Source organism: Chanos chanos, chromosome 2 (genome assembly GCF_902362185.1).
Source record: "Chanos chanos chromosome 2, fChaCha1.1, whole genome shotgun sequence".
Lineage (NCBI taxonomy): Eukaryota > Metazoa > Chordata > Actinopteri > Gonorynchiformes > Chanidae > Chanos > Chanos chanos.
Window position 1 is genome coordinate 51,901,942 of NC_044496.1, and position 23,801 is coordinate 51,925,742.

The following is a 23,801-nucleotide window of genomic DNA, read 5'->3' on the forward strand; positions in this document are numbered from 1 at the left end:
AATGGCAGCGACGGACGTAGACACGTACCCCGTAAGTAAAATATTGCATATAAATCTGACCTTAGTAGGGTTTATTATAAGCAATATCTTTGTACTGTTGACCACTTCCAATGTCGGATAGCTGGTAATGGATTACTGCAGGTTAGTGCGTCAACTGTGTTTAATTCCAGCAGCCAGTGCGATTTTGGGTGTTGTTGCAATCAAACATTTTGACGCATATTGGTCAAATTGGATGGATCTATTAAAAGTGACATTTCGTTCTTTCGCAATTTAACTTTATCTCTTGTTCTTATGGTGCATGGCGCGTTGTTGCATAGTCTATAAAAGTTAAGCGGTTTATGACACGTTTTAGTTTCAATTTTAAAGTCGACCTAGTCCATCAGTTTGCTTTTCTGTAGTGTCACGCTGTATTGGAAGTATGCTGCAGCTCGGCAATCGATGAAAACGTGTGAGAAAGCTTAACGAAAGTGCATACTGTAAGGGTTTAACTTTCGCTTCACCGCAGTGGCGATCATACCAGCTTCGCTGAGATTACTAGGGTAAGCTGATAAAGAAGGTTCACCCCGCTACCGACACTCAGTTTACCAGAATGTTACCGGACGGACTGGAAGCCTCGAAACGTTATCAACTATGATTACTGAATATGTTTTAAACTTTCCAAAACCTTGTTATAAAAATAATTTGTATATGCAGTTGAGGGATATATTTAGGTGAGACTTCAAAGCCAAAGAAAGTTTATATTTAAGGAATATATTTGCTGAGCTTGGCTATTTTACGGGGCAAAAGACATGTAAATCTACACACCCTGTGAAATAACAGCAATATAAAGGCCCCTTTGTGCTGTGTGTGTGTGTGTGTGTGTCCGTGTTGGCATAGTGTATGTGTGTGTGTGTGTAAAGCACGGGGGTATTGGAACGGTTGATTGTTTGGGGAAGAACTGAATCTTGGTACAGAATTGTATGGCATGGATAGCTTGGCATACTGTTTTTCTCTGGTCTATGTGCTATATACAGTCTAAGCTCTGTCATCTTTTGAAGGTCCATGTATATCAGAATTACCCAAAGTGACCAAATTAAATTGGAGAGATCGTTTATTCAAATCAAACTGAACACAATACGAGTCATCTGTTTAGATCAAGACATGAGACAAAAGGTTTGAAATTTTGAATGTATTCAGTTATGTATTCATGTATAGTTCACTGTAGTAATCATTATTTTATATACTAGTCATTACATTATTTTTAGATCCTGGCTGTTTCCTGCTTTCTCTGTCATTTTCAGTCATGTACGCTATAGAATATTAAATAAATCATCATGTTTGTGTCATGTCCTGTGGATGAAGTCTTTCTCAGGCACTAAAAATTCTTGTGCTGTTAACCCAACCTCCTCCCTCCAGGTATTCACTGCACAGTGATGAAAGCTTCTTACACCTTCCAACAAGTCTGGACTGATACTCTGTCTGATCTGTTAAATATTTCCATTCGTCCTTTTCTGTGTGTTTTTTTTAAACACACATCTGACGAAATACATAATGTCCTTGTTTAACTGAATCTGTATTGTGCATTGTGTCTGCTAAATGAGATATTATATTATATTATATGTTTACTGCCCAGCAGATTAACAGTGTTGTATTTTTGGCCTCTCAGAGTGAAGAGATGAGAAACCTTACTCTTGGTGGTCATGTGGGCTTTGACAGTCTTCCTGACCAGCTGGTCAGTAAATCAGTAGCCCAAGGTTTCTGTTTCAACATTCTCTGTGTAGGTGAGCATGGAGTTCATACAGCTTACCAATTTAACATATTTAAGGAATTTTAACAGGTTTTGCATGATATGAATTTTAAATTCCCTCTCATTCCTCAAATAGGTGAAACAGGAATCGGCAAATCAACTTTGATGAACACTCTTTTTAACACAACCTTTGAAAACGAAGAGGCCAGCCACTATCTGAATGGAGTGCATCTGCGACCCAGGACTTATGACTTAAAGGAGAGCAATGTCGATTTGAGGTTGACTATTGTTGACACTGTGGGCTTTGGGGACCAAGTCAACAAAGAGGAAAGGTACAGTAAAGACTAATTGTCTATGGTTAAACTTTGACAGTGTGGGCAATTAGTTGAACGTATGACAGGCAATACATTCATGAAAAATGACAGATGATTCACAGCTACTCCATGGCTGCTGAACTGGAATTGAATTGGCTCCAACTCTGCATACTGTTGTGGTCATGGCCTGTTGGCATAGTAACAAGGGTTTTAAAAGAAGAATGAGAGCAGGGATGCCCCTGGCCCCCTTACCACACCACCCCTTCCTGCACTACATCCAACATCCTAAGAATCTGGTCTGCATCTTTTCAAAGTCCTGATCAGAAAATGGAACATAACTGTCTTAATTACTTTGATATATTAAGTCATAAAGAGGCTTGATCAATAGCAAGCAGAGAGGAGGACACACTTGATTTGAGCCAGAACAGTTCGATGTAAGAATGGTGAGAATAGGTTTTTTTTTTTTTTTTGGAAAGAGACAGTTTGGTGGTGATTCTGAAAAGATTGGGTTGGATAGACTTGGTAAAACTGAGAGTTTGCACTGACTCGACCAAGGTGTAAGACAATGTATTGAGAGCTGTGGCTTTGTTCCTACGACACATAATGTCTGTTTTTATTGTTTCGTACAGCTATAAACCAATCGTGGACTACATCGACACTCAGTTTGAAAGTTTCCTCCAAGAAGAACTTAAAATAAAGCGTTCGCTTTTTAACTACCATGACACGAGAATCCATGTCTGCCTTTACTTCATTGCTCCCACGGGACACTCTCTCAAATCCCTTGATTTGGTTACCATGAAAAAACTGGACAGCAAGGTCAGTTCACCTCTGGGTTTTTTTTTCCAGATATGATTACCCCAGTGAGAAAGAGTTCATGTTATCTGAAAGAATCTATGTGGTTCAGAGTTTATCTCGTTACACGAGTCTGACGTTTTTTGTACAGGTCAACATCATTCCCATTATTGCAAAGGCAGACACGATTTCCAAAAGCGAGCTGCACAAGTTTAAGATCAAAATCATGAGCGAACTGGTCAGCAATGGTGTACAGATCTATCAGTTCCCAACAGACGATGAGGCTGTTGCAGAAATCAACTCATCCATGAATGTGAGTCGACAGATAGCTAATAACACTCCTCCATTTGTCAGTATCAGTGTATTCTACACCACCACGGCTCTGCTATTACTCCTTTATATTTGCGTATTGCATTATCAGGTTAACTATGACAGTGCTCTATCATTAATTATGTTATTTGTTTTAATACATTACTAACCCCTAAAATAGAATTGGTCATTGGATTGTTCAGCAGAGGGCAGTGATGGTCCACTGTTTGTCTCATTCAGGCTCTTCTTCCCTTTGCTGTGGTGGGAAGCAGTGAGGAGGTGAAAATAGGGAACAAAATGGTGAGAGCCAGACAGTATCCGTGGGGAGCAGTGCAGGGTGAGTATCAATGACAAGCATCTAAAGGGAATATGAAAAATGCAATGAGGTGTATTTTTAGACGGTGTGTTTGTTCACAAGGTAATCCTTCTTTTTAACAGATTTAGGGTCTGTGAATGTTGTAATAGTCCTTTGTCAGTAAAATAGTAAGCTGGCTTTCCAAGACAAATCTGAAAGAATCTACGCTCCCCCCTCCAGGCCTGGAGGTCTTCAGCACCCAAGAATAAGTAGATTTTAAGGAGACTTCTTTTTGTTTATTTTTCACAATAAAGATTTAGAGTGGGAGAGATTCTCTGAAGTGAAGAGATATGTGTGTATGTGCGTGTGTGTGTGTGTGTGTGTGCGCGCGCACATGTATGTATGTGTGTGTGTGTGTGGGCACGCATGTGTGTATGGGCACGCGTGTGTGTGTGTGCACGCATGCATGTGTGTGCGCGCATGCGTGTGTGTGTGTGTGTTTCAGTGGAGAACGAGAGCCACTGTGACTTTGTGAAACTGAGAGAGATGCTGATCAGGGTGAACATGGAGGACCTGCGGGAGCAGACACACACCCGTCACTACGAGCTGTACCGACGCTGTAAACTGGAGGAGATGGGCTTCAAAGACACGGATCCCGACAGTGAACCGTTCAGGTAGAGGAAGCCTCAGGCACAAGATCTTTCTCTGAAATGTTTCACTTACATCTTTTTCACATTTAATGCTAAACTTTCTCAAGCTATCTTGATTAGAATCAGATTAGCATGTGAGCTAACATGTATTATGTTTATGCAAGATATAAACACTTCATTACGTACTTCATTCATTTCAAGGATGCTACACAAACTGCTTGATATAATGGACAACACCTCACATCCCCCACACAATGCACTGGTCAGACAGCAGAGTGTTTTAGTCAGAGGCTCTTTACAGTTTCGCTGTAATAAGGACTGCAACAGGAAGTCATTCCTGCCCACTGCTGTTGCAATATATAATGATTCCCCTCTGTGCCGGGAGAGGAGACTTATCCTCTTAGAGGCAGTACAAATGCACAGTCTTCATTCTACATTTAATTTGCACACAGTTTAGAGCTGTATTGTAAATTTGACTAACTCTATTTATTGTTAGCCTGTTTTATTTTGTATCTCATGGTATAGTAGTTTTGTATATTGTAAATACATTTTTTTTGTTTTACCTACCTCATTCCGTGTTTTCGATGTAAGCTAGGTGTGTTTTGTGATGTATGTGAATTGCTGCTGTAATACGGCAATTTCCCCTTGGGGATCAATAAAGTAATCTATCTGTCTATCTGTCTATCTATCTATCTATCTATCTATCTATCTATCTATCTATCTATCTATCTATCTATCTATCTATCTCTCTCTCTCTCTCTCTCTCTCTCTCTCTCTCTCTCTCTCTGTCTGTCTGTCTGTCTATCTATCTATCTATATCTGTTGCAAACAACAAGTTGTTTTCCATCACATTCAGTTTGCAGGAGACATATGAGGCCAAAAGAAGAGAGTTTCTTGGAGAACTACAGCATAAGGAAGAAGAGATGCGACAGATGTTTGTCAACAAAGTGAAAGAGACTGAGGCTGAGCTGAAAGAGAAGGAAAAGGAGGTTAGGAAAGAGGTTTCAAGGACGTCTCAAGGGCTGTATGATATGTGGGAAGATGCAGTACATATGGTTTTTAACTGTGCGGATCATCACTCTGGGAAACCTTACACTTGCTAAATTTGTAAGGGAGCTAAATATTTGAAGAAACAGCAGGGATGGTGGACTGGTTTAGTGCTTTTTGATAGGAGCGGGGCTAAAATACCAAAATGACTATCTCAGGCCTGTTATATTTTACTATCACCGTAAAATTATATGGAACCAACACGTCTACCATAACCATAATGTTAGCCTTGTGAATATTTTATTGATAATACAGCATTCCTGCGTTAGCATATGGTGCCAATATGTTTTTCCTGGCTCCATGCCCCAAACTCATATGACTGTATCATGCTTCCCTACTGCTGTGAATACGCGGTGCCAACATGTCTTCCTCTGTGCCCAGCTGCATGCCCGGTTTGAGCAGATGAAGCGGATGCACCAGGAGGAGAAGAGGAACGTGGAGGAGAAGAGGCGAGACTTGGAGGAGGAGATGAACTCCTTCAACAGGAGGAAGAATGCTGCCGAGACACTGCAAGGCCAATCTCTCCAGGGCTCTTCGGCACAGTCCATCAAGAAAAAGTAAGTTCTCTACTCCCCACAAAAGCCTACCAGTTTCCACCCCCCCCCGGTTTGTGTCTGCTACTCTATCTCTCTCCCTCTCTCTCTCTTTTTTTTTTTTTTTTTGTACATGCAAACCTCTCTTTATGATTGTTACATCACGTCTCTGTCTCACTCCATGGACCCTTCTGTTTGTCTCTTTGAATGGTTTTTGTTTGTCCCTGTTTTTGTTTTTTTGTTTTTTTCTTTTTTTTTTTTCCTCCTTTTGTTTCGTCCGTCTAAGGCCGAGGGGAGGGAGAGAGATAGGAAAAGACTAATAATCCACTCATACGGTACCTTGACGGGCAGGGCCTTGGCAAGGCAGTTGATCCAGAGACAGATTGAGGCTGACACAGCAGACCCGTGCACAGCGTGAGCCACAGGTTGTCTGGCATCGCCTGACGCTGGAACGCTGTCTGTGTCTCTGCCAATGACTCAGGGAGGCTGTCTCACTGTGCTCACACTCAATGAGATGAGTGCTGTCTTGAGGCTACTGCCTCAGTGCTGTCATATTTTCATGTCAGGTTTGATTCCACTCGCTGCTCTGAGACCAGTGAGAGGTGAAAGGAATAGAAGGACAGCTCAGTGCAATTAAGCAAAGAGCTGGTGGGAACAGACTAAATATGGACGGTTGGAGGAGAACAGGGGCGATTTTGCTTGGTAGTTATGGTGCGGTGGCACAAAATTACATTTTTTTTTTTTTTTAATCAAAAATAATATCAGCTTGTAGATGTCTTTATGTCAGGATCTCCTGTTTAGGGCCCTCTGGTGGGCGGTTTATTGCGAGTCTTTGCTATTTTTCGTAGCGCTGAATTTAATTTAGACGAGTTGATCCTTAATTGTTGTTTAGGGTTTGAAAATTGTTTCGTTTTGTTTTTTTTAATTTTGATCCAAAAGCCTTTACTTGGCGTCATTTTTTTTTTGTTCTCTCAACTGTGTTTGATGTCTCTCATTATGTCATTTCTTTTTTTTTTTTTTTAATTTCAGTTGATTTAAAGGCGCAAACTTCCCAAGGGATGGCGGCATTAATCGTTTCAGTTGTCACACCATCACAGCAGTATTAAAACGAGCCAATTACACACTAAACATTACAGTGTGTGGACAGCCATGAATTGGCCTGAGTAATACCTCTAGTCACCACTGGACTCTTGTTGTTCACTGTAAGAACATTCTGACCAAGCTTAAAGAGTAACCAATGTTATAACTTTTCACACATGAGCTCTGTGTTTGTGTTCCACATCAATACAGCATAAGACATTTCGATTAATCTAACCCGGTCAAAACCAGAGCGATCCTTAACTGCCCAGTACCCAGCTGTACAGAACTAATGAGACAGGTTGGACAGTGTATGTTCTTACATCTAGATGGGTTTAATATGAACAAATTAAGACTAGTTTTGACTGTAATCATAATAATCTTAATGGCCCTTAAAGTCATAATGCAATATTTTAATATGAATATTTTGATAATTTGATATCTTTAATACGTTCATAATACCTGGATAAAAGTTTTTTCTACTTTTCCTTTTTTTGTAGTTTTATACTCAGTGAAGTACTGTATACATAAAACATTGTTGTAGCTCTACATTTTTTTTATAAAATGTAACTGAATATGGATTGATTCTAACATATGACTGATCTAGTCCAATACACTAAAATGTCTGTATGGGTTTTGTTGTTGTTGTTGTTGTTGTTTTTTGCAATTAAATAAAAGGAATTATTCCCCAGTGACACTGAGCAATCATTAGCTTTTACAGCCTTTGGGAATATACACAGTATTTTGTTGTTTTACCTGTATTTGTCTGTGCTTTACAATCACTTTCACCAAACCATTTGTCATCTCACAACCGTTTTTGCTGTTTCGTTCTCCCTGTGAAACCTTGGACCTCTTAACAGTTTGAACCCCACGTTTCTTCATAAGCAGCAAATTGTTACTGAAAAAAAATATTTGGTGCATATTACATTTCAGTCTGAAGTCATTACAGAAAATGTTCTTATTTACATTAAGACCCTAGCTTTATGATGAATCATTGTCCTTCCCCTCACGTCACACTGACGTTGCTCATTGAACACCTAATGTGCAGTTTCAGATTCTCTGAAGTTTAGCTTTTGGATACATTGTTTGACATTCATCTCTGCGTACAGTGTCTGCCGTTTCTACTTACCTTCATTCATGAACAGAATTGACTGCAGTATGTGAATGACCATCTTCTTTCTTTCTTTCTTTCTTTCTTTCTTTCTTTCTTTCTTTCTTTCTGTCTTTCTTTCTGTCTGTCTTTCTTTCTGTCTGTCTGTCTGTCTGTCTGTCTTTCTTTCTTTCTTTCTTTCTTTCTTTCTTTCCCTCTTTCTTTCCCTCTTTCTTTCTTTCTTTCTTTCTTTCTCCCTATAGCTTCTTTAGTCTTCCATCTGCCTGCTCCTTAACATCAGGAAGAAATTTAAATTAGAAGATCTGTTTTAGCCTCACTTCCCTCAGCCATTACTGCCCAGTACCTTTGACTTCTAACAAATTGGCACAATTGTTTTGTGCTGCTGAAGCTAAAACGAGGTCAGTAGTATAATATACTTAAGACTATTTGTCTCAGACCAGATTGGTACATTTCTCGTTCATTGTTTTAAAATGGTGCCTAATTCTGTTTTATCTTAACACCATCATCATTTAACATGTCCCCCTCCAGACATGCATATTGCGATAATACCTGACAAATCTCAGGTAGTGAAACATGATTGTCTGTAGTTTAATTAATATATTTGACTCTCGTTGATACTGTGTGTGTTATCTGCTATTTGAAACTGTGACTTAAGACAGGATACCTGTGTATTACAGAATCGGTGGAATATATACACTGACATGCTTTTGACCAAAACAATCCTGATGTCATGTTACTAACATTGTTTTCATTTTATAAGATTTAGCATTTATAATCCGGGGTTGCTGTGTAATATGCAACTGACAAAAACTAGTGATAAGATCCATATGCAGTAGATATGCAACAAACATTATGTCTATTATATGAAATTTATATAATCTTGATATTATTATATAACCAAATTTAATCTGTATGAAATGTACATATATAGACTTTCACATATATAAATTATGTATTGGCTTGAATTTAATAAAGTCATTCTGAATAAAAACTGTTCATACACAGTTGTGAATCATCAGGGCAAATGATCTCACAATTTTACTTTGTAAGCAAGTTTATAGTGAAACCATCTGGGTGAAGCTTTCACATTCTTATTCATTTTTATATTCCTCTGGGTTATGGGAAAGCTTTGTGTCATAAAAAATTAATACCCACTTTCTTCTGTTGTGCACATATAGCCAAGGTCATCGTTGTCTCTGTTTTCACTAAACAATAAATATCAGATTTGATGAAAAACCACAGTTGATGAGGCAGAGGTATTATATCTGAGAACTGGGTCCTGTAACCTGAACACACATTGTCTTTCATCGTGTCATATCTCTTGCTCTCTTGCAGGGCATGATTATTTCAGATATGAAATCAGAGGATGGTTCTGTGTCTTGAAGAGTATGTCATTTTTAGCAGGTCACAAAAAAACCAAAAAAAAAAAAAAAAAAGAGGCAAACAGGAATCAGTCTTTCCATTTTGAAGGTAATTACTGTGAACGGGTGCATACAGACACTGGGCTAAGGAAGACATGGAGAGAGACCCCTGCTAGACTACAATTTTGGCAAGACATGAGTTGCCTGGCAACACAACGGGTGCATGGTGTCAGCTTTCCAAACTGATCAATTCCATCTCCGCTACTCAGGACCATGACAATGCAATTTCTGCACAATGATTTGCTCATTCAGCTGTAATTTTATTACAGTTTGAATTTTTGGCTGATTGTTTAAAATGGTTTGTTTCGGTTTGTTTGTCTTTATTTTGTCTGATCCATGGGAAACAACTCAAAATCATCAGAAAACTGAGAACTCAAAAGCCTGAAAGCCTGGTAAATCAGTTTATTTACTGAAAAAAATTATTGGCTACGAAGGAAGGTATGCAGACAACAGCAATACAATGTGATATTCGATTTGCGACTTATGTAATGAAAACTACGCATTTGTGCACGGCTTATCCAGACAAATTGACCTCATCTAAGGGATGTTGAGCACCACCCCCTTGCTACTTCAGGTTTCGCCTATAGCAACGGGAGAGCAGTAGTTTTCACCGTTACTTTTCGACTGTGAAAGGGCGGTGCCTTTGTTGTTCTAGAAGAATGTTGAACCAATGAATGTTTAGAATGTGGGAAAGACCCATCGCCACTGGCCAATAAAGCTTTCCTATGTTTGGGCATGGTTCACTGTGGGTATATATAGTGAGCGAGCCCCATTTTATACTGCCTGACGCCGAGGGTTGGGGTGTGCAGGGCAGGGAGAAAAGAATACTTGCTTTAAACTTACATTCGTACTTGCATAATTTAGCCCTTCTCTTCTCTTTTTTGTTTCTTTTCGTAAACTTGCTTGTCCTTGTTAGCTAATCCACCAGAACTTTGAACTTTTCGGCTACGTGTTTGAGCAACACAGGCCTATCAAACGATAAAAGGTAAGTTGAATGCTTGTAAAAATTACGCGGTTTAGTATTCTTTAAACATTACCTTTTCCTTTTCTGGTACTTCAGTGTAATACTTCTTTTGTCCTGAAAGATTACGGAATTGCTCTGCTCTCTGGGCTTTTTGTAGGTTAGACTAGGCCATTGTATTTTTCTGTTAGCCGATCGCAAAGTTGACTTTAACAAAATGTAAAGAGAATTTTTAACTCTTGGACCAGAGACGCATGTATTAGTATGATTGTATGTGAAATCATATTATTTTCCTAAGTAACCTAACCAAAGTATTAGAATGGTTATATTTTTTGTGTTGCGAAACATAGGCCCCTCGGCTTCTTGAAAGTACCCTTCTGTTAGAACATGTCCTGACATGACGCTGAACGGACCCGTATGACGCACTTTTGTCCTTTTTTGATTTGTTTTCAAATCGTACTTTGCTACGGTAATTCAAGAGAGCAAGTTAAATGTAGTTGGATATGCGTTTGATTTTGTTTGGTCCTGTTTAACACATCCCGTGTTGTGCTGACTCGCAAGAGAGACATGCCCAGGCATGTAACCGGTCTGAAAGTTTGACCGAAACTCGTGGGCTCTGTGTATTTTGAGCCTGAGTGTCAGCAAATACATTTAAATGAACTGCATTGCGTATCATTTCATGAATTCATGAACACTGTACTTACGTTTTCGCCTCTTGCGCTAAAATCAGCGATGCACTGTTCTAATCTCTTCATTGGGATTATAAAGAGGCTTTTGTCGTATTTAATTGTTCAGCGACTTGACACCTTACTGAGTTCGCTTTAACAACAGATTGTGAGCATTATATCGATTTCCCCTCGCTTATCTGTTTTTAGAAAATAACTTCTCGAAGTTAATGTAAAACTCACCCAAGTGTAGTTTTAAAAAAATATTTTTGCATGTAGTAGCAGTGGAAGTTCTCTTTTCAGCTATTGCTCTGTTGAAATAATGTTATTACGATAGGCTGTGAAATTTTGTGTTCTTTTCTTCTAGATGATTGACACAGTGTCTGGATCAGAAACTTTGCCTTTTGCTGTCCAGCTAAAGGCATTACTGGATCAGGAGGCGCGTTACCAGCCCAAACTCTGTGGACTGCGGATAATTGAAACCGCTCATGACAACGGCCTGCGGATGACCGTAAAACTGAGGGAATTTGAGGTTAAAGACCTCCTCTCCCTGACCCGTTTTTTTGGGTTCAGTGCGGAGACCTTCTCCCTTGCTGTGAGCCTCCTGGATCGTTTCCTCTCTGTAATGAAGGTAGGAACGTCTGTCAACCTCATTTGTGGTTTTCTTCGGCTATAAATTTATTATTCCAGACTGAGAGCAAATTTAGTACTTGGTTAGGACATTGTCTGGCCTCTTTTTGGCTCAGAGATGATCATGTTATACATGTAAGCATTTAGCATGAATCATCATTTTTGTGAGGTATCTCAATATTGATGGTGTTTCTTTGAACTGATCATAATCTTAACATTTTCTCCCTCAGATTCAGCCTAAACACTTGTCCTGTGTTGGCCTCTGCTGCTTCTACATCGCTGTGAAGTCCTCAGAGGAGGAAAAGAATGTTCCTCTAGCCAATGACCTGATCAGAATCAGCCAGAACCGCTTCACAGTGTCCGACATGATAAGGATGGAGAAGATCATTCTGGAAAAGCTGCACTGGAAAGTCAAAGCTCCTACTGCTCTTCACTTTCTCAGACTCTTTCACTCTTACATTCAGGACCAGGTGCCTGGTAACAGGTGAGCCACTGTAATGGTTTTATACACACACACACACACACACACACACACACACACATACACACATACATATATATAACTGAGATCTGTCACCTCTTAAATGTACAGAACAAACCATTTCACCTTTTTCCCCCCTTGCATAAAGAACTGTTTCTTCAGATTACAAAGGAATACAAGTGTGTTCGGTTCAAGTAAATAGCATGCATCTTTCTGCTTGTCTCTATGTACAGCAAGATGATACTGAACCTTGAGAGGCTTGAAGCACAACTGAAGGCTTGCCACTGCTCTTTTGTCTTCACTAAAGTCAAGGTAAGTGCTGAAACCTATCCAAGTGTATGTTGTGTCAAGAGAAAGCCCTATACAAATCTGCTGAGGATTTTGCCAAGGATTCTAGGAAGAGTCATATATTAACTTGACTTTTTTTTTTTTTTTTTTTTTTTAGCCCTCCCTTGTTGCCCTGGCCCTTGTTGCCCTTGAGATCCAGGAACAACATGGCTATGAGCATTTTCCAGCTTTGACAGAGGCAGTTCTGGGTCTCCAGCAGCGTCTGAGTGTAAGAGTCTTGGCCTTGTATTTCTACATATCTTACCCATGTAACTGGACACCACTGGTTACGGAAAGTGTTTACACAGTATACTTCAGGGTTTTGAAACGGACAAAGGCTCAAACATTATGTAATCAGTTGCTCAACCAGTGGGCTCATGGAATATTCTAGAAAAGTTAATGAGTGATTACAGTGGGACATGGATCTCATGAAAACCACTTCCTTTTCAAAGAAGAAATATTATGCATTTGGCTTAATTAGTTCAGTCTTTTAATAACAGTTATGTAATGGATCTTCCTGATTTTTGTTTTCTTTTTCAGATTAAGGATGGGGACTTGGTGTGCGTGAGGGAGCTGGTTGCAAAGTGCCTGATTGAGTACGCATCTACGAAGTGCACAAAACCCAACGGCCAGAGGCTTCGTTGGATCATCTCTGGAAGAACGGCCCGGCAGCTGAAACACAGCTACTACAAGATCGCTCATCTACCAACAATTCCTGAATCTTCCGCTTAAAAGTGTCTCGTGTCGTGTCGGGTAGTCGTTAAGGTCTTTATTTAAAGTTATTAAAAATCCTTTTAATCAGTCACTAAAAAAAAATGAAGATGTTATTTTGGCCTAATTTTTATTTTGCCTTATGACTACCCAACACTGTTCTCCTTTTAAGGGCCCCCATTCGTGATGAGGCTCTTAAAAGGAATCGTGAGAGATGGATGGAAACTGCATCTTGATATTTTGTTTTTACTGCTCCATTCTTTTGTAACTTGTCCAGTGTGAAAAGCTTCCTATTTATTTTGCATCTACATTGACTGACTGTGGACAACTGTAGTCAAGGGTAGGTTTGAAAGCACTCAGTCAGAGAGGGCTCTTCCTCCCTGGCTTGAGTTTGCTTGCACATGTACAGTATGTTCTCCTGCGAATCAGTGCCACAGGCACGGGTTGTTTAAAGCAATAAAGTATAGAACCACCTAGGTCCTCAGTCCACTATGTGGAAGAGGAGGAAGAAGGGTTTTGTGATTTGAGATCTAAAAAAAGGAACCAAGTAATCGGGCCCAAAACCCTTAACTTCCACCCTAGGTTGCTGAACTGTCTTAATGCACACTCCTACCCAAGGTGATATAGAAGTTTCTTTACTTTTTTTTTTTTTTTCGGTTAATGGTTCATTTGAGTTAGGATGGGATTTTGGCAACCAGTGAATCTGAAAGAATTTGAGCACTTCTTAAATTTGCCAAGTAACCTGCCCTAAACTGAACAGTTCTAATTACCAGTTTGACAAATTCATATTTGACAGAGCTTTGTTGCTGAAATTAATTCAGAATGTACATCTATAAACAATGTGGGCTAGCACGTATGCCTGTTTATGCCATGCTATAGAGCTATGGTTAGTGATTTGACTTTCCTTAATCTTCTGGTACACAAATAAAAATCTTTAGGTGCACTGAAGTACTGGTGAAGTGAATTGTGAATTGGCTTTTTAGTCAAGTACATACATATTTGCAATTGGCTCTGAACTGATGTATCTGGACCTTTCAATAAAAATGTTATTGAAATGCCCCAAACATTCTGTTGTGCTTTTTTTTGTATGAAATAAGAAAAACGACACTTTGGACACTTAAATTCTTTTTATTGCAAATCCATGTTTCCTCGGATTACGTGTTTCCTCACACAATCACCTAAAATTATGGCTATGCTGGCTATAAAAAGAAAACATTGAGAAAGATGTATGTCTAACCACCAGAAGGCTTAAATCAAAGGCTGCTTGTGAGAGGTGATTTATGGCTTTAAGCAGATAGCAAGACGTAGTGCTCTTCAAACCTTCTGATGTCATCCAAATATCTTGTGGGGGGGGGGGGGAAACTTCTCTTTGTAGGGAGTGTGATTCAGCAACTGCAGTCAGGTCAGATGTGAGCCTCTTCTGTGGGGTTTTGCACCGTCCTCGCCCTCTTTGATCATTCATTTTTCCAAATTTGAAAAATCAGGTCCTCCACCACCGTAGTTCCCGGAGATATCTGCGCCACTGAAGTCGAATCCAGGATTCTGAAAAGTCAACCAGACGAAATAGTCAGGGACGAGCGTACAATTATTTAAATTAAAAACCCCAATTAATTGTTACCAGCTCTGTAACCAGAGGACCAAGTGTTGAAGCAATTTTAAACTGTCTTAGTTATGGTACAGGCAACGATCATTAGTCTTTGAATATGAAGTGAATGAGTAGAGTAGCTCAAGCTTATTCTGCCTGTTCACCTAGGTATAATTTTTTAAAGCTGAGTAAGATTAAAACTACATAGACGTCCCTAATAATTGTCGTCAGAATCAGATGTACTGGCAAAGTGTGTTAACACACGTAAGGAATTTGGTTCTGGCTGTTGGTGTCTCTGAAGCAGCACAGACAATATACAGGCAATGTACATATTTACAGACAATACACAAGCAATATACAGATTATATAAAAGACAATATACAATAAACAATATACATAAAGTGCAAGTGTGTATGGAAGTGCACACGACAATAATGTGCATCACGTGTGGTCATTACAATAAATGACAGAAATTCTGTCATTCTGACAACCGGACTGGAAAAACTGTGGGCTGGATCTATACCTACGGTTGTCAACATGTACAACAGAGTGATAAAAGATGTAATTATCAAGTCTCAAGAGAGTATCAAGAACAAATGAGAATTGAAGAAGGGAAAATTAAGCGAGATTAAGGCATCTATGATATTTTACCTCTCTCTGGAATCTCTCAAGGGTGAGTTTCTTTTGCATTTGGTCCTGTACCCATGGGTCAGCAGAGTACTCGCCCTCTAGGAGAGATCCCCAGCAGTTTCCAGCATCTCGGTTCGTCTTCATCAGAATAATCCGGATCAAACTCTTGTCCTCTGGATGGTATATTACGACAAATCATTGTCTGTTATTATTAGGCTTATGTTTATGTTTTCGGTTTGAATGACAAAAAAAGTTTATTGAAGACATCTTACCCAGTGTCCATGTGGCTTCATCGGCTACAGTGGTCTGAAACAGCTTTCCCTTTGAAAAAACACAAGCGGGCCAACAAGATTCATCCCATATTCACAGATCAAGTTGAGGTGCATGAACGTTCAGCTTCAAGTTACTTGTTTACGTCAAAAAAACATCCCATCTGTAGTACATTTTTTTCTTTTAAATATTACTCCCAGCTAGTGAGACATATCCCTACTTGTGTCAAAATTCACAATTTGTGTTTGACGCAGCTAGATGATCCGCTAACGATGGTTTCCAGTCATACCTTGAAAATTTCTCGTCCTTTAACATAAAGTTCTATTTGTTTACTCCCGAGATTGCATTTGACCTCTTTTGCTGAGGTTCCAGCGGGAACATTTACTTCAATAAAAACCTCCTCCATTGTTTGATACCAGACACCCCATGGTGTTTTACATGGAATAACACCACTTCTCTCATCAAAATGAACAGACATAACGTTAGCTACAGCCCACTCACAACACCAGTGTTATGATGTCACCGCTGTAGCAGCAAGATTTCAATCTTGTAAAAAAAAAAAAAAGCCCAAAACAAATATCCTTGAGACTAGAATGTGAGTTGTTTTAATTAGTCACAGAACATCAGGAATATAGCATGAAATTTAAAGTGTTGCCATGCGACAACTGCCCTGCCCCTCCATACATACTGGTAGTCTCCAGCACTTTCCTCTTCCTCAATGAATTGATCGAAGAGACGTTACTAACTGAAAATTACAGCGCCACCTATTGTGTTGGAGCGTAGATTAAGACAAAACCACACAAGGTGAAATTCAAATATTCAAAATCCCTCGTCATTTATGAGGTGACGCAAATAGCGACAAAATCATTTCTCCTGTTGTGGTCAAAAAAGGAGAAAAAAGAGGGTTCAGATATTTATAGCACTAACACTATTCCTTAAATAATTCTCAGCTCAAACAGTGACTGGATTTTACTTAATCCCTTAACTCGATTACTCCCCAAGTCCCAATTCATGGTCAACTCGCCATATGCTGAAACTTCAGGACCAAGTATGACGTTCCAGTGTTAAATCGTATATTTTTACATTTTCCTCTCGGTGAAGTATGACAATTACTGACACATAATTCCCCTCTCTAAAGATGGCTGTTCTTTTGGCTTTTTTATGCTTAATTGGGTGAGTAATGCTCCAGGAACTGCCAAATCGTATTTGAATATATTTTCATTTTAATTGATTTATTTTCATTTAAATTAAATTTAAATTTGCAAATAACATGGCTTTGGGATCCCAGTTTGAGCGTTTTACAGAGAAATAATTGGTACTCATATGTTAATCATTTTTATTTTCAGTGTTTGTAATGTTTTCGGAAACCAAAGAGTATATTCAGACAACATCACCCGTATCCTGGACCGGCTTCTGGAAGGCTATGACAACAGACTACGGCCTGGATCAGGAGGTATTGTTCTACCAGTAAATTATATGTAAATTAACATCAACTGGTGAACCAAATAATATTAAAATATTTTTCCCAACTTGTGTAACGATTATGACTTAAGACTTTCACAATGTTTTGACGGCGGTTCTCTCTGTAATTACACTGTCAGTATAATCGACAAATTGACATAGTTTTGACATTCTCTGTCATGCTGATTGTACGCCATTTGTTTAAGCATGGAGGACCATCTCGCATTGCTGTTTTTCTTGTGAGTGAAAACAATTTGAAAGGTGCAGATTCTCCATGCAGAGCTAAGGCAATATTTATATGCCTGACATTTGCACAGCACTGATTTGAAACTACATTGCAGGTACTGTCACTGAAGTCAAAACAGACATATTTGTCACTAGTTTTGGACCAGTCTCAGATGTTGAGATGGTAAGAGAAAATATTTATTCAACCACATTTGAAATGCTTACACATTGTTAGATTTGCTTCAATTCCTGAGAATGATGACTTTTTCCAAGGGTTTGTTCCATCTCTGTTTAAAACAGACTCGTAAATGAAAGAACATGAGGCTTCATTGCCTATACCTCACAGGCAACCTGCCTTCTTAACAGATTATGAGCTTTGATGGGCTGACCATCTAACAATGAGAGCCATGTATAGGTCTTTTATTTCTGTCTTAGCATTTAAATCTATTCTCGCTCTTGGGGCATTGATTGTATCCTCAAACAACACCTGATTATCAACAGCCACTTGATGATGGAAGTTCATGAGATAAAATTAAAACTGAATGCCACGATTATATATGTATATGGATATATATTATGTATTTTCATGCGATGCTTAATTTAGGAGTACACCATGGATATGTTCTTCCGTCAAATGTGGGTGGATGAGAGACTGAAATTTGAGGGTCCCATTGAGATTTTGCGCCTCAACAACCGTATGGTGGACAAGATATGGACCCCTGACACTTTCTTCCGCAACTCAAAGAAATCCCTTGCCCATAACATGACCACTCCTAACAAGCTGTTCCGCATCATGCAAAATGGAACAGTGCTCTACACCATGAGGTACATCAAAAGCTTTAAAATTTGCTTGATGAGGATAGTATAAGCAAACCACTCAATTAAAAAATTATCTGGAGATGGATAGCTTGTTTGGGGAGTGAGGGAAGTCTGTGTTGTGAGTTTTTCAATCCTATGATGAAAAAATAAAGAAAGATTAATTTGATGCACTTTGTGATCGTTTACATGTATGATTTGTATGGTTTTTATTGGTCGTTATTTATTTCTTTTGATGACTGTTTTAGGCTGACCATAAGGGCAGAATGCCCAATGAAACTGATGGACTTCCCTATGGATGGACACGCTTGTCCTCTCAAATTCGGAAGCTGTAAGTTGTTTAAGCATTTATCAACCTCTCAACCTCTTTTCACCTTATCTTAATTGTGATCATTGTTACTTTTCCCGCTACTTTGCATGTAGATGCCTACACTAATCGGGAAATCATCTACACTTGGAGAAAAGGTCTGCAGTTATCAGTGGATGTGCCAAAGGAATCTTCGAGTTTGCTGCAGTATGATCTAGTTGGACAGACCTTGTCCAGTGAGACATTTAAGATAAACACAGGTAGAGTGCATTACTCTTGGTATTTTCTGGCAAATGTAGTGTTTTGCTAGTCAGGAAAATGAATAGTGTTATTCAGCGTTTTAAAGAAATACAAGGCAACCATCCTGGTAGACAGTTCACTCCCTGAGTAGCAATCTAAGATGCTTAAATGGTCAAGCCTAATTTATCCCATCTGCCTTTAAAAAGAATTGTGAAGTGGAAAGCCTATTGGCTACTCTGATGGCATAGAGTACAGGAAGAGAGGTCTGGAAAAGAGAGATTTATGGGTATACAAATAGCAGGGTCCCCTGCTGAGGACCCATCAGATTCTTGGAACACAGCAGAAAGAGTGAACCAGGCACACGCCCAAAAGATAAAAACTGTGACCCAGTTAACATATCAAATAGGTGAGAGCCCCTCTCTCTCTCTCTCTCTCTCTCTTTTTCCATCGTCCTGCTTGTACCAATGCTAGATTAGGTTGTTTCTTGATCTGTATCATCTTTTCCTTTAGGTGTGTCCCCTATAGGAAATATTTGCTCAGTATTTTGCTCATTCTTTTCCATCAAATTTGTAAATTTATGACTTTGTCTTAGCATAGACAATAAAAGCAGACTTACAAAGAAATATTCCTTACTCCTGTTTTCCTATGTCTTTATTGTAGGTCATTATTCGGTCCAGGTTGTCCATTTTCTTCTTCAAAGGAAGCTGGGTTACTACCTGATTCAAACATACATACCACTGATTATGGTGGTTGTGCTGTCACAAGTGCCATTCTGGATCAATAAAGAGTCTGTTCCTGCTCGCACTGTGGCCGGTATGACATCTGTCCAACACCACTCTGGGTCCAGTTTTATGATCCTATCACAGTTAAACATGACCAAAACCCATCCATGCCATATTTCACATACCTTATAATGCACTCATTATAGTTAAATCTCATAGTGTGATGCTGGATGCAGTTTTGTCTTGTTTTATTATCCCTATTGTGTGATTATTAAATGTTTGATGCATTTATTGATTATGATCATTTCTTTTCATTAGGGGTCACAACTGTTCTGACCATGACCACGCTGAGTATCAGTGCACGCCAGTCTCTGCCCAAGGTCTCCTACGCTACAGCCATGGACTGGTTCATAGCTGTCTGTTTCGCTTTCGTGGCTTCCGCCCTGATTGAGTTTGCAGCAGTGAACTATTGTGCCACTCTGGAGGCCAACAGATGGAAACGTAGGATCTCCAGGGTGTCTGTGCCGGACACCGCCACCCAAGGCAGCGATGACGAGGCCACATCGGTAAGCACTCTTCATCTGCTTCATACCCGTGCGAACTGTCGTCGAGTCGGTGTGTGCTTTTGGTCAAAAACGCTATAGTTCTCAGTTTTCATTGGTTAATGGATTGAAATAGTTCATGTTTATAAACACTACAACAGTGTTTTTTGCAGGCCAGTGAACTTACTGTATCACTCCACTGATAATCACTCGGGTCACTGAAACAGTGGGTTGCAGCTGCACACATGCTACATGCACACGGCTGTTGTTTTCGGAATCATAATTCTTTATGAGACTGTGTGCTCGTTATTGTGCTTTTTCACCTGTGTCGTGCTCGCGGTTATGTATTTCAAACTGATCTATGACATCCAAATGGAACCACAGTCCCTAATGCATCAACAGGACAGTTATGGGTTGAAAGGAGAGCTTTCAGCTATCCTAGCGTATCCATTAGGTGTATAATGACATTTTATTTTAATTGTACACCAATAGATTGCCAATGACATATACTCCTTTTTTTCTTTTCTTTTTTTTTTTCTTTCCCCCCACTGAGGTAAATATGCTAATGCTACAGGCATGTGATGTCTCCTGGGATCGTTCCCACGTGGCAAGCTCATGGTTGGCATTTTAAAAATAGCTTCCGTATTAGAACTGCACACTATGACTCCTCTCACATAATCTCTCACCTATTCTGTGGGTATCCTACATACAGCTCGCAGTCACCGTACTGTCTGATATAAAGAAAAAAAAAACGGTTAGGAAAAGGAGAATCAAGCCATACACACCTCATTCCAAAGTGGAGCACCTGTCCTAAAGCTTCCAGGAACAAACATTGTCCTATAAAAAAAAAGTTTGAATACATTTGTGCTTTATGAACATTTTTAAAACGATATGAAATATGATTATAGCAGTGTAAATTCGTGTAATATTACTTTATGTCATAATGCTGTATTTGATATTGTCAGTTACATATATTTTACCAAAACAAGACTTTTTGTTCAGATGTTAAGTCGGAGAGGAAAGTGTTATTCTTACAGTTCAATACTCAGTTTATATTTTGTGTCCTTTAAATGATATATGTTAGCATGGCTGGTTGTCTTAGGAAATGTGGTCAGTAAATGAATTCACCATCCAGATACTTTCCCCCTGTGTTACACATTACTTTTCTTCTGCGTGAAAGTTGTGACATGTGTCCTTTTTATTTGTCCCATAGCCACAGTCAGACAGCAGTGACCACACGAGTGGCCTGAAGAAGAGACTAAATTCTTTGTCACATGATGGCACCTATCGAGCGCCCATCTTCCTCCAGCAAGGCTCAGCTGTCCCTCCCAACATGATGCTAGCTGGCACCAGCCCCATTGATAAATATGCCCGTATTCTCTTTCCCATGGCGTTTGGTGTCTTCAATCTGGTCTACTGGTTCATCTACTTAAGCAAAGACAATATGGAAAAGGCCAGGTATCAGTAATCTCTCTTTGTCTCATCATAAGTGGAACATCAGAGGTTGGGCTGGCAAGGGAAAAATGATGTGATAATACTACTACTACTACTGCTGCTACTACTACTACTAATAATAAAACAGGTCACTGGGTTGTTTGAGAATCTCACAACACCTACAGTGAGAAATAGTATGTTGGTTAATTTAATCTTTTTTTTTTTCAGGCAAAGGAACATTAAAATGTTATTTTTCAAACAACACGATTAAATAATTGCTTGTTACCACTTCAAGAAATTTTCCTTGGTTGAACCAAAAATGAACTTTTTTACCATTCAGGCATGTTATCTGCTGAAATTCCTATCAAGACATTTTTAACGTTCTAATGAAACACTTGTTGGCTGACTTTGATGATGTTTTGTGCAGAGACAGAAGGGTGAATAGATTACATTTTTTTCAGCTTTCACTGGTCCATGAACACTACGTGTGAACACTGGGCTTCAGACACACTATTTCAAGCTTAAAAATTGTTTTTTGTTTTTTTTTGTCTAGTCATTCTTGAAACAGCGGTCTCATGGCAAGCTAAACCTTCCCCAATGATAGAGTTCTGTTCAAATTTTTATATGACAATGACAACCCAGTATTTTTATCTGGACCTTTTATCCACGCTGTAAATACATAAATTATTCCTGAATCTAAAACAGCTTCGGAACTGAATAAGCCAAGACGTGGCACTAGAGTTCTGAGTTCTCTGTGACTTTGCCTTCGTTCTGTCGTTAGATCTCACCTCATTAGCGATGATTAATAGCTTTTAGCAACATGCTGTTGATTTTTGCATGATAATTTGCATGAATTGCTTACATTAAAAAAAGAAAATAAACTGCTTTGTTTTGAGGTATTTTCTTGAAAAAAAAAATCCTGATGTGTTGCCTTTACTGCCATATATACCAAATTCACCCCTAAAAAAACACTCACTTTTATACTTGAGTCAGCTGTCAGCAACATGCCATTTGTACCTTAGTTCTTTCACTCAGCCAAAGGCCAGGGCTACGTAAAAGCTTTGAATCACATGTTTTGCTGCCACGAGCTTGAAACAAAACCAACATGTTGTAATATTAAAAACCAGACAAAAAAAAAAGTATGAAAAATCTCTGTGCGTCGTGGCCATCATTTTTCTCTGTGAAACGAATGATTTCATTGAACGCTAATACCTGATGTCATCTTAATCAAGGAAAACAACTGAGGCTTGACTGAGGGCTTTAATCAGCTCCGCTCATGATCTGTTTCTCTCTTGTGTATTTTGTCTTTTCAGAGAGATTGACTGAGTTTCTCTCAATGAGGCAACACCATCGGCTCACGTGGTACTGCAGAAGTTTCTCTGTTCCTCTACTTCAGCGCTCTCTCTCTCTCTTCCTCTCTCTCTCTCCCTCTCTCTCTTTCTCTCTCTCCCTCTCTCTCTCTCTCTCTCTCTTTCTCTCTCTCTCTCTCTCTCTCTCTTTTTACTGTGCAGTCTTGTACTGGGTACTGCACAGCCCTGTCTGGCAACATCTGACAAGCAGGTGTTCCCAGTCTTCTTTCATTCTGTAACCCATTTTCACTTCATGTCATGTCCGTTTTTTTTAAATTTTTTTTTTTTTATCTCTGTTCAAAAAGCTATAACTGTCACATCGTTATCAAACTGTCTGCACTTTTCTTTTCACCAAACATATCATGCATGGATATCACACGCCGATTCTTAATGTGTATACAAGAAACATACAAGAACAAGCTGATGATGATATAATCTGCAGCTGGAGTTTGGTGATGCAACGTTGAACCAACGCTCCGATGCCTGCCCTCTACAGAGACACATCTCTCACTACACACAAGATCAAAGGCAGTGGTGGGGGCTCTCACTCTCAGGAAGCTTCAAAGAATTTTCAGTCTGAAAAAGAGTAATCATAGAACTGAATCCTTATTCTGCCTCTTGCAGTTCTGTCACTATATTCAGTTTGTGATTTATACGGTAGTTTCCTGACTCCATGGCACTGATGGAAGCGAGTGCACTAACTCTCAGTTGGGGTTTGGCTAAATGACATCCTTTTTAAATTTCTTTTTTTTTTTTTCCTCTTTTTTTTTTCATGACAGGCACTCTTTGCGTAACCCAATCCTCAATAGACAGGGAGCTTGTTATTCATGTCAAAGTGTTATTGTGGATTCAGTTCAACTTTTGATAATAATATGTTTAATGCCATTGGTCATTTTACGATCCATTTAGGAAAGAGCAGCTTTCAGAAATAAGAAGTTAGTAATGGCTAACAATGCATGAAGGTTAAATGATACGTACACACCTTCATTATGCATTGTTTTACCACATACTTTTTCATGTGTAGACTCTTGGGCATTATATTTGGCTGTTGAAATACTGTTTGTTAGTCTTCTGAGTATATTTTTTTTTCTGATTTCTGGTTAGTGCAGTTCCACAGAAGATCTAATTTATTGTGAATGCCATTGTTTCCTCCCTTTGTCAATAAAAAAA

General features: G+C 39.1%; 4 protein-coding genes across 4 annotated transcripts; 3 read left to right on the forward strand and 1 right to left on the reverse strand.

Annotated features, from left to right (window-relative positions):
* Window positions 1–7,078, forward strand: septin8b (septin 8b). Its single transcript, XM_030766788.1, has 10 exons — window positions 1–31; window positions 1,646–1,760; window positions 1,863–2,058; window positions 2,670–2,856; window positions 2,984–3,145; window positions 3,382–3,478; window positions 3,942–4,110; window positions 4,943–5,075; window positions 5,515–5,690; window positions 6,696–7,078. The coding sequence occupies exons 1-10, from the start codon at window positions 2–4 to the stop codon at window positions 6,697–6,699; spliced, it is 1,269 nt and encodes a 422-aa protein (XP_030622648.1). The 5' UTR covers window position 1; the 3' UTR covers window positions 6,700–7,078.
* A 2,998-nt stretch (window positions 7,079–10,076) lies between these two features.
* Window positions 10,077–14,109, forward strand: ccng1 (cyclin G1). The gene is made up of 6 exons (XM_030766789.1): window positions 10,077–10,260; window positions 11,269–11,532; window positions 11,762–12,015; window positions 12,246–12,324; window positions 12,458–12,568; window positions 12,880–14,109. Exons 2-6 carry the CDS (start codon window positions 11,269–11,271, stop codon window positions 13,069–13,071), a joined length of 900 nt encoding a protein of 299 aa, XP_030622649.1. The 5' UTR covers window positions 10,077–10,260; the 3' UTR covers window positions 13,072–14,109.
* A 268-nt stretch (window positions 14,110–14,377) lies between these two features.
* nudcd2 (NudC domain containing 2) lies at window positions 14,378–16,114 on the reverse strand. The gene is made up of 4 exons (XM_030766340.1): window positions 15,825–16,114; window positions 15,538–15,586; window positions 15,287–15,438; window positions 14,378–14,592 (listed from the first exon to the last, which is right to left on the reverse strand). Exons 1-4 carry the CDS (start codon window positions 16,011–16,013, stop codon window positions 14,509–14,511), a joined length of 474 nt encoding a protein of 157 aa, XP_030622200.1. The 5' UTR covers window positions 16,014–16,114; the 3' UTR covers window positions 14,378–14,508.
* A 559-nt stretch (window positions 16,115–16,673) lies between these two features.
* Window positions 16,674–22,608, forward strand: gabra6a (gamma-aminobutyric acid type A receptor subunit alpha6a). Its single transcript, XM_030765537.1, has 10 exons — window positions 16,674–16,708; window positions 16,882–16,988; window positions 17,338–17,405; window positions 17,826–18,046; window positions 18,286–18,368; window positions 18,461–18,604; window positions 19,245–19,397; window positions 19,625–19,872; window positions 21,062–21,306; window positions 22,596–22,608. The coding sequence occupies exons 1-10, from the start codon at window positions 16,674–16,676 to the stop codon at window positions 22,606–22,608; spliced, it is 1,317 nt and encodes a 438-aa protein (XP_030621397.1).
* Window positions 22,609–23,801: the final 1,193 nt, after the last annotated feature.

Coding starts and splice junctions, on each gene's coding strand:
- ccng1 (XM_030766789.1), top strand. CDS start 11,269: ATGATTGACACAGTGTCTGGATCAGAAACTTTGCCTTTTGCTGTCCAG. Junction 11,533..11,761: donor GTTTCCTCTCTGTAATGAAG/GTAGGAACGTCT, acceptor TTTCTCCCTCAG/ATTCAGCCTAAACACTTGTC. Junction 12,325..12,457: donor TTGTCTTCACTAAAGTCAAG/GTAAGTGCTGAA, acceptor TTTTTTTTTTAG/CCCTCCCTTGTTGCCCTGGC.
- septin8b (XM_030766788.1), top strand. CDS start 2: ATGGCAGCGACGGACGTAGACACGTACCCC. Junction 2,059..2,669: donor CAAGTCAACAAAGAGGAAAG/GTACAGTAAAGA, acceptor TGTTTCGTACAG/CTATAAACCAATCGTGGACT. Junction 4,111..4,942: donor CCCGACAGTGAACCGTTCAG/GTAGAGGAAGCC, acceptor CATCACATTCAG/TTTGCAGGAGACATATGAGG.
- gabra6a (XM_030765537.1), top strand. CDS start 16,674: ATGGCTGTTCTTTTGGCTTTTTTATGCTTAATTGG. Junction 17,406..17,825: donor CAGTCTCAGATGTTGAGATG/GTAAGAGAAAAT, acceptor TGCTTAATTTAG/GAGTACACCATGGATATGTT. Junction 18,605..19,244: donor GACATTTAAGATAAACACAG/GTAGAGTGCATT, acceptor TCTTTATTGTAG/GTCATTATTCGGTCCAGGTT.
- nudcd2 (XM_030766340.1), bottom strand. CDS start 16,013: ATGTCTGTTCATTTTGATGAGAGAAGTGGTGTTATTCCATGTAAAACA. Junction 15,587..15,824: donor AAGGACGAGAAATTTTCAAG/GTATGACTGGAA, acceptor GTTTTTTCAAAG/GGAAAGCTGTTTCAGACCAC. Junction 15,439..15,537: donor TGAAGCCACATGGACACTGG/GTAAGATGTCTT, acceptor TATACCATCCAG/AGGACAAGAGTTTGATCCGG.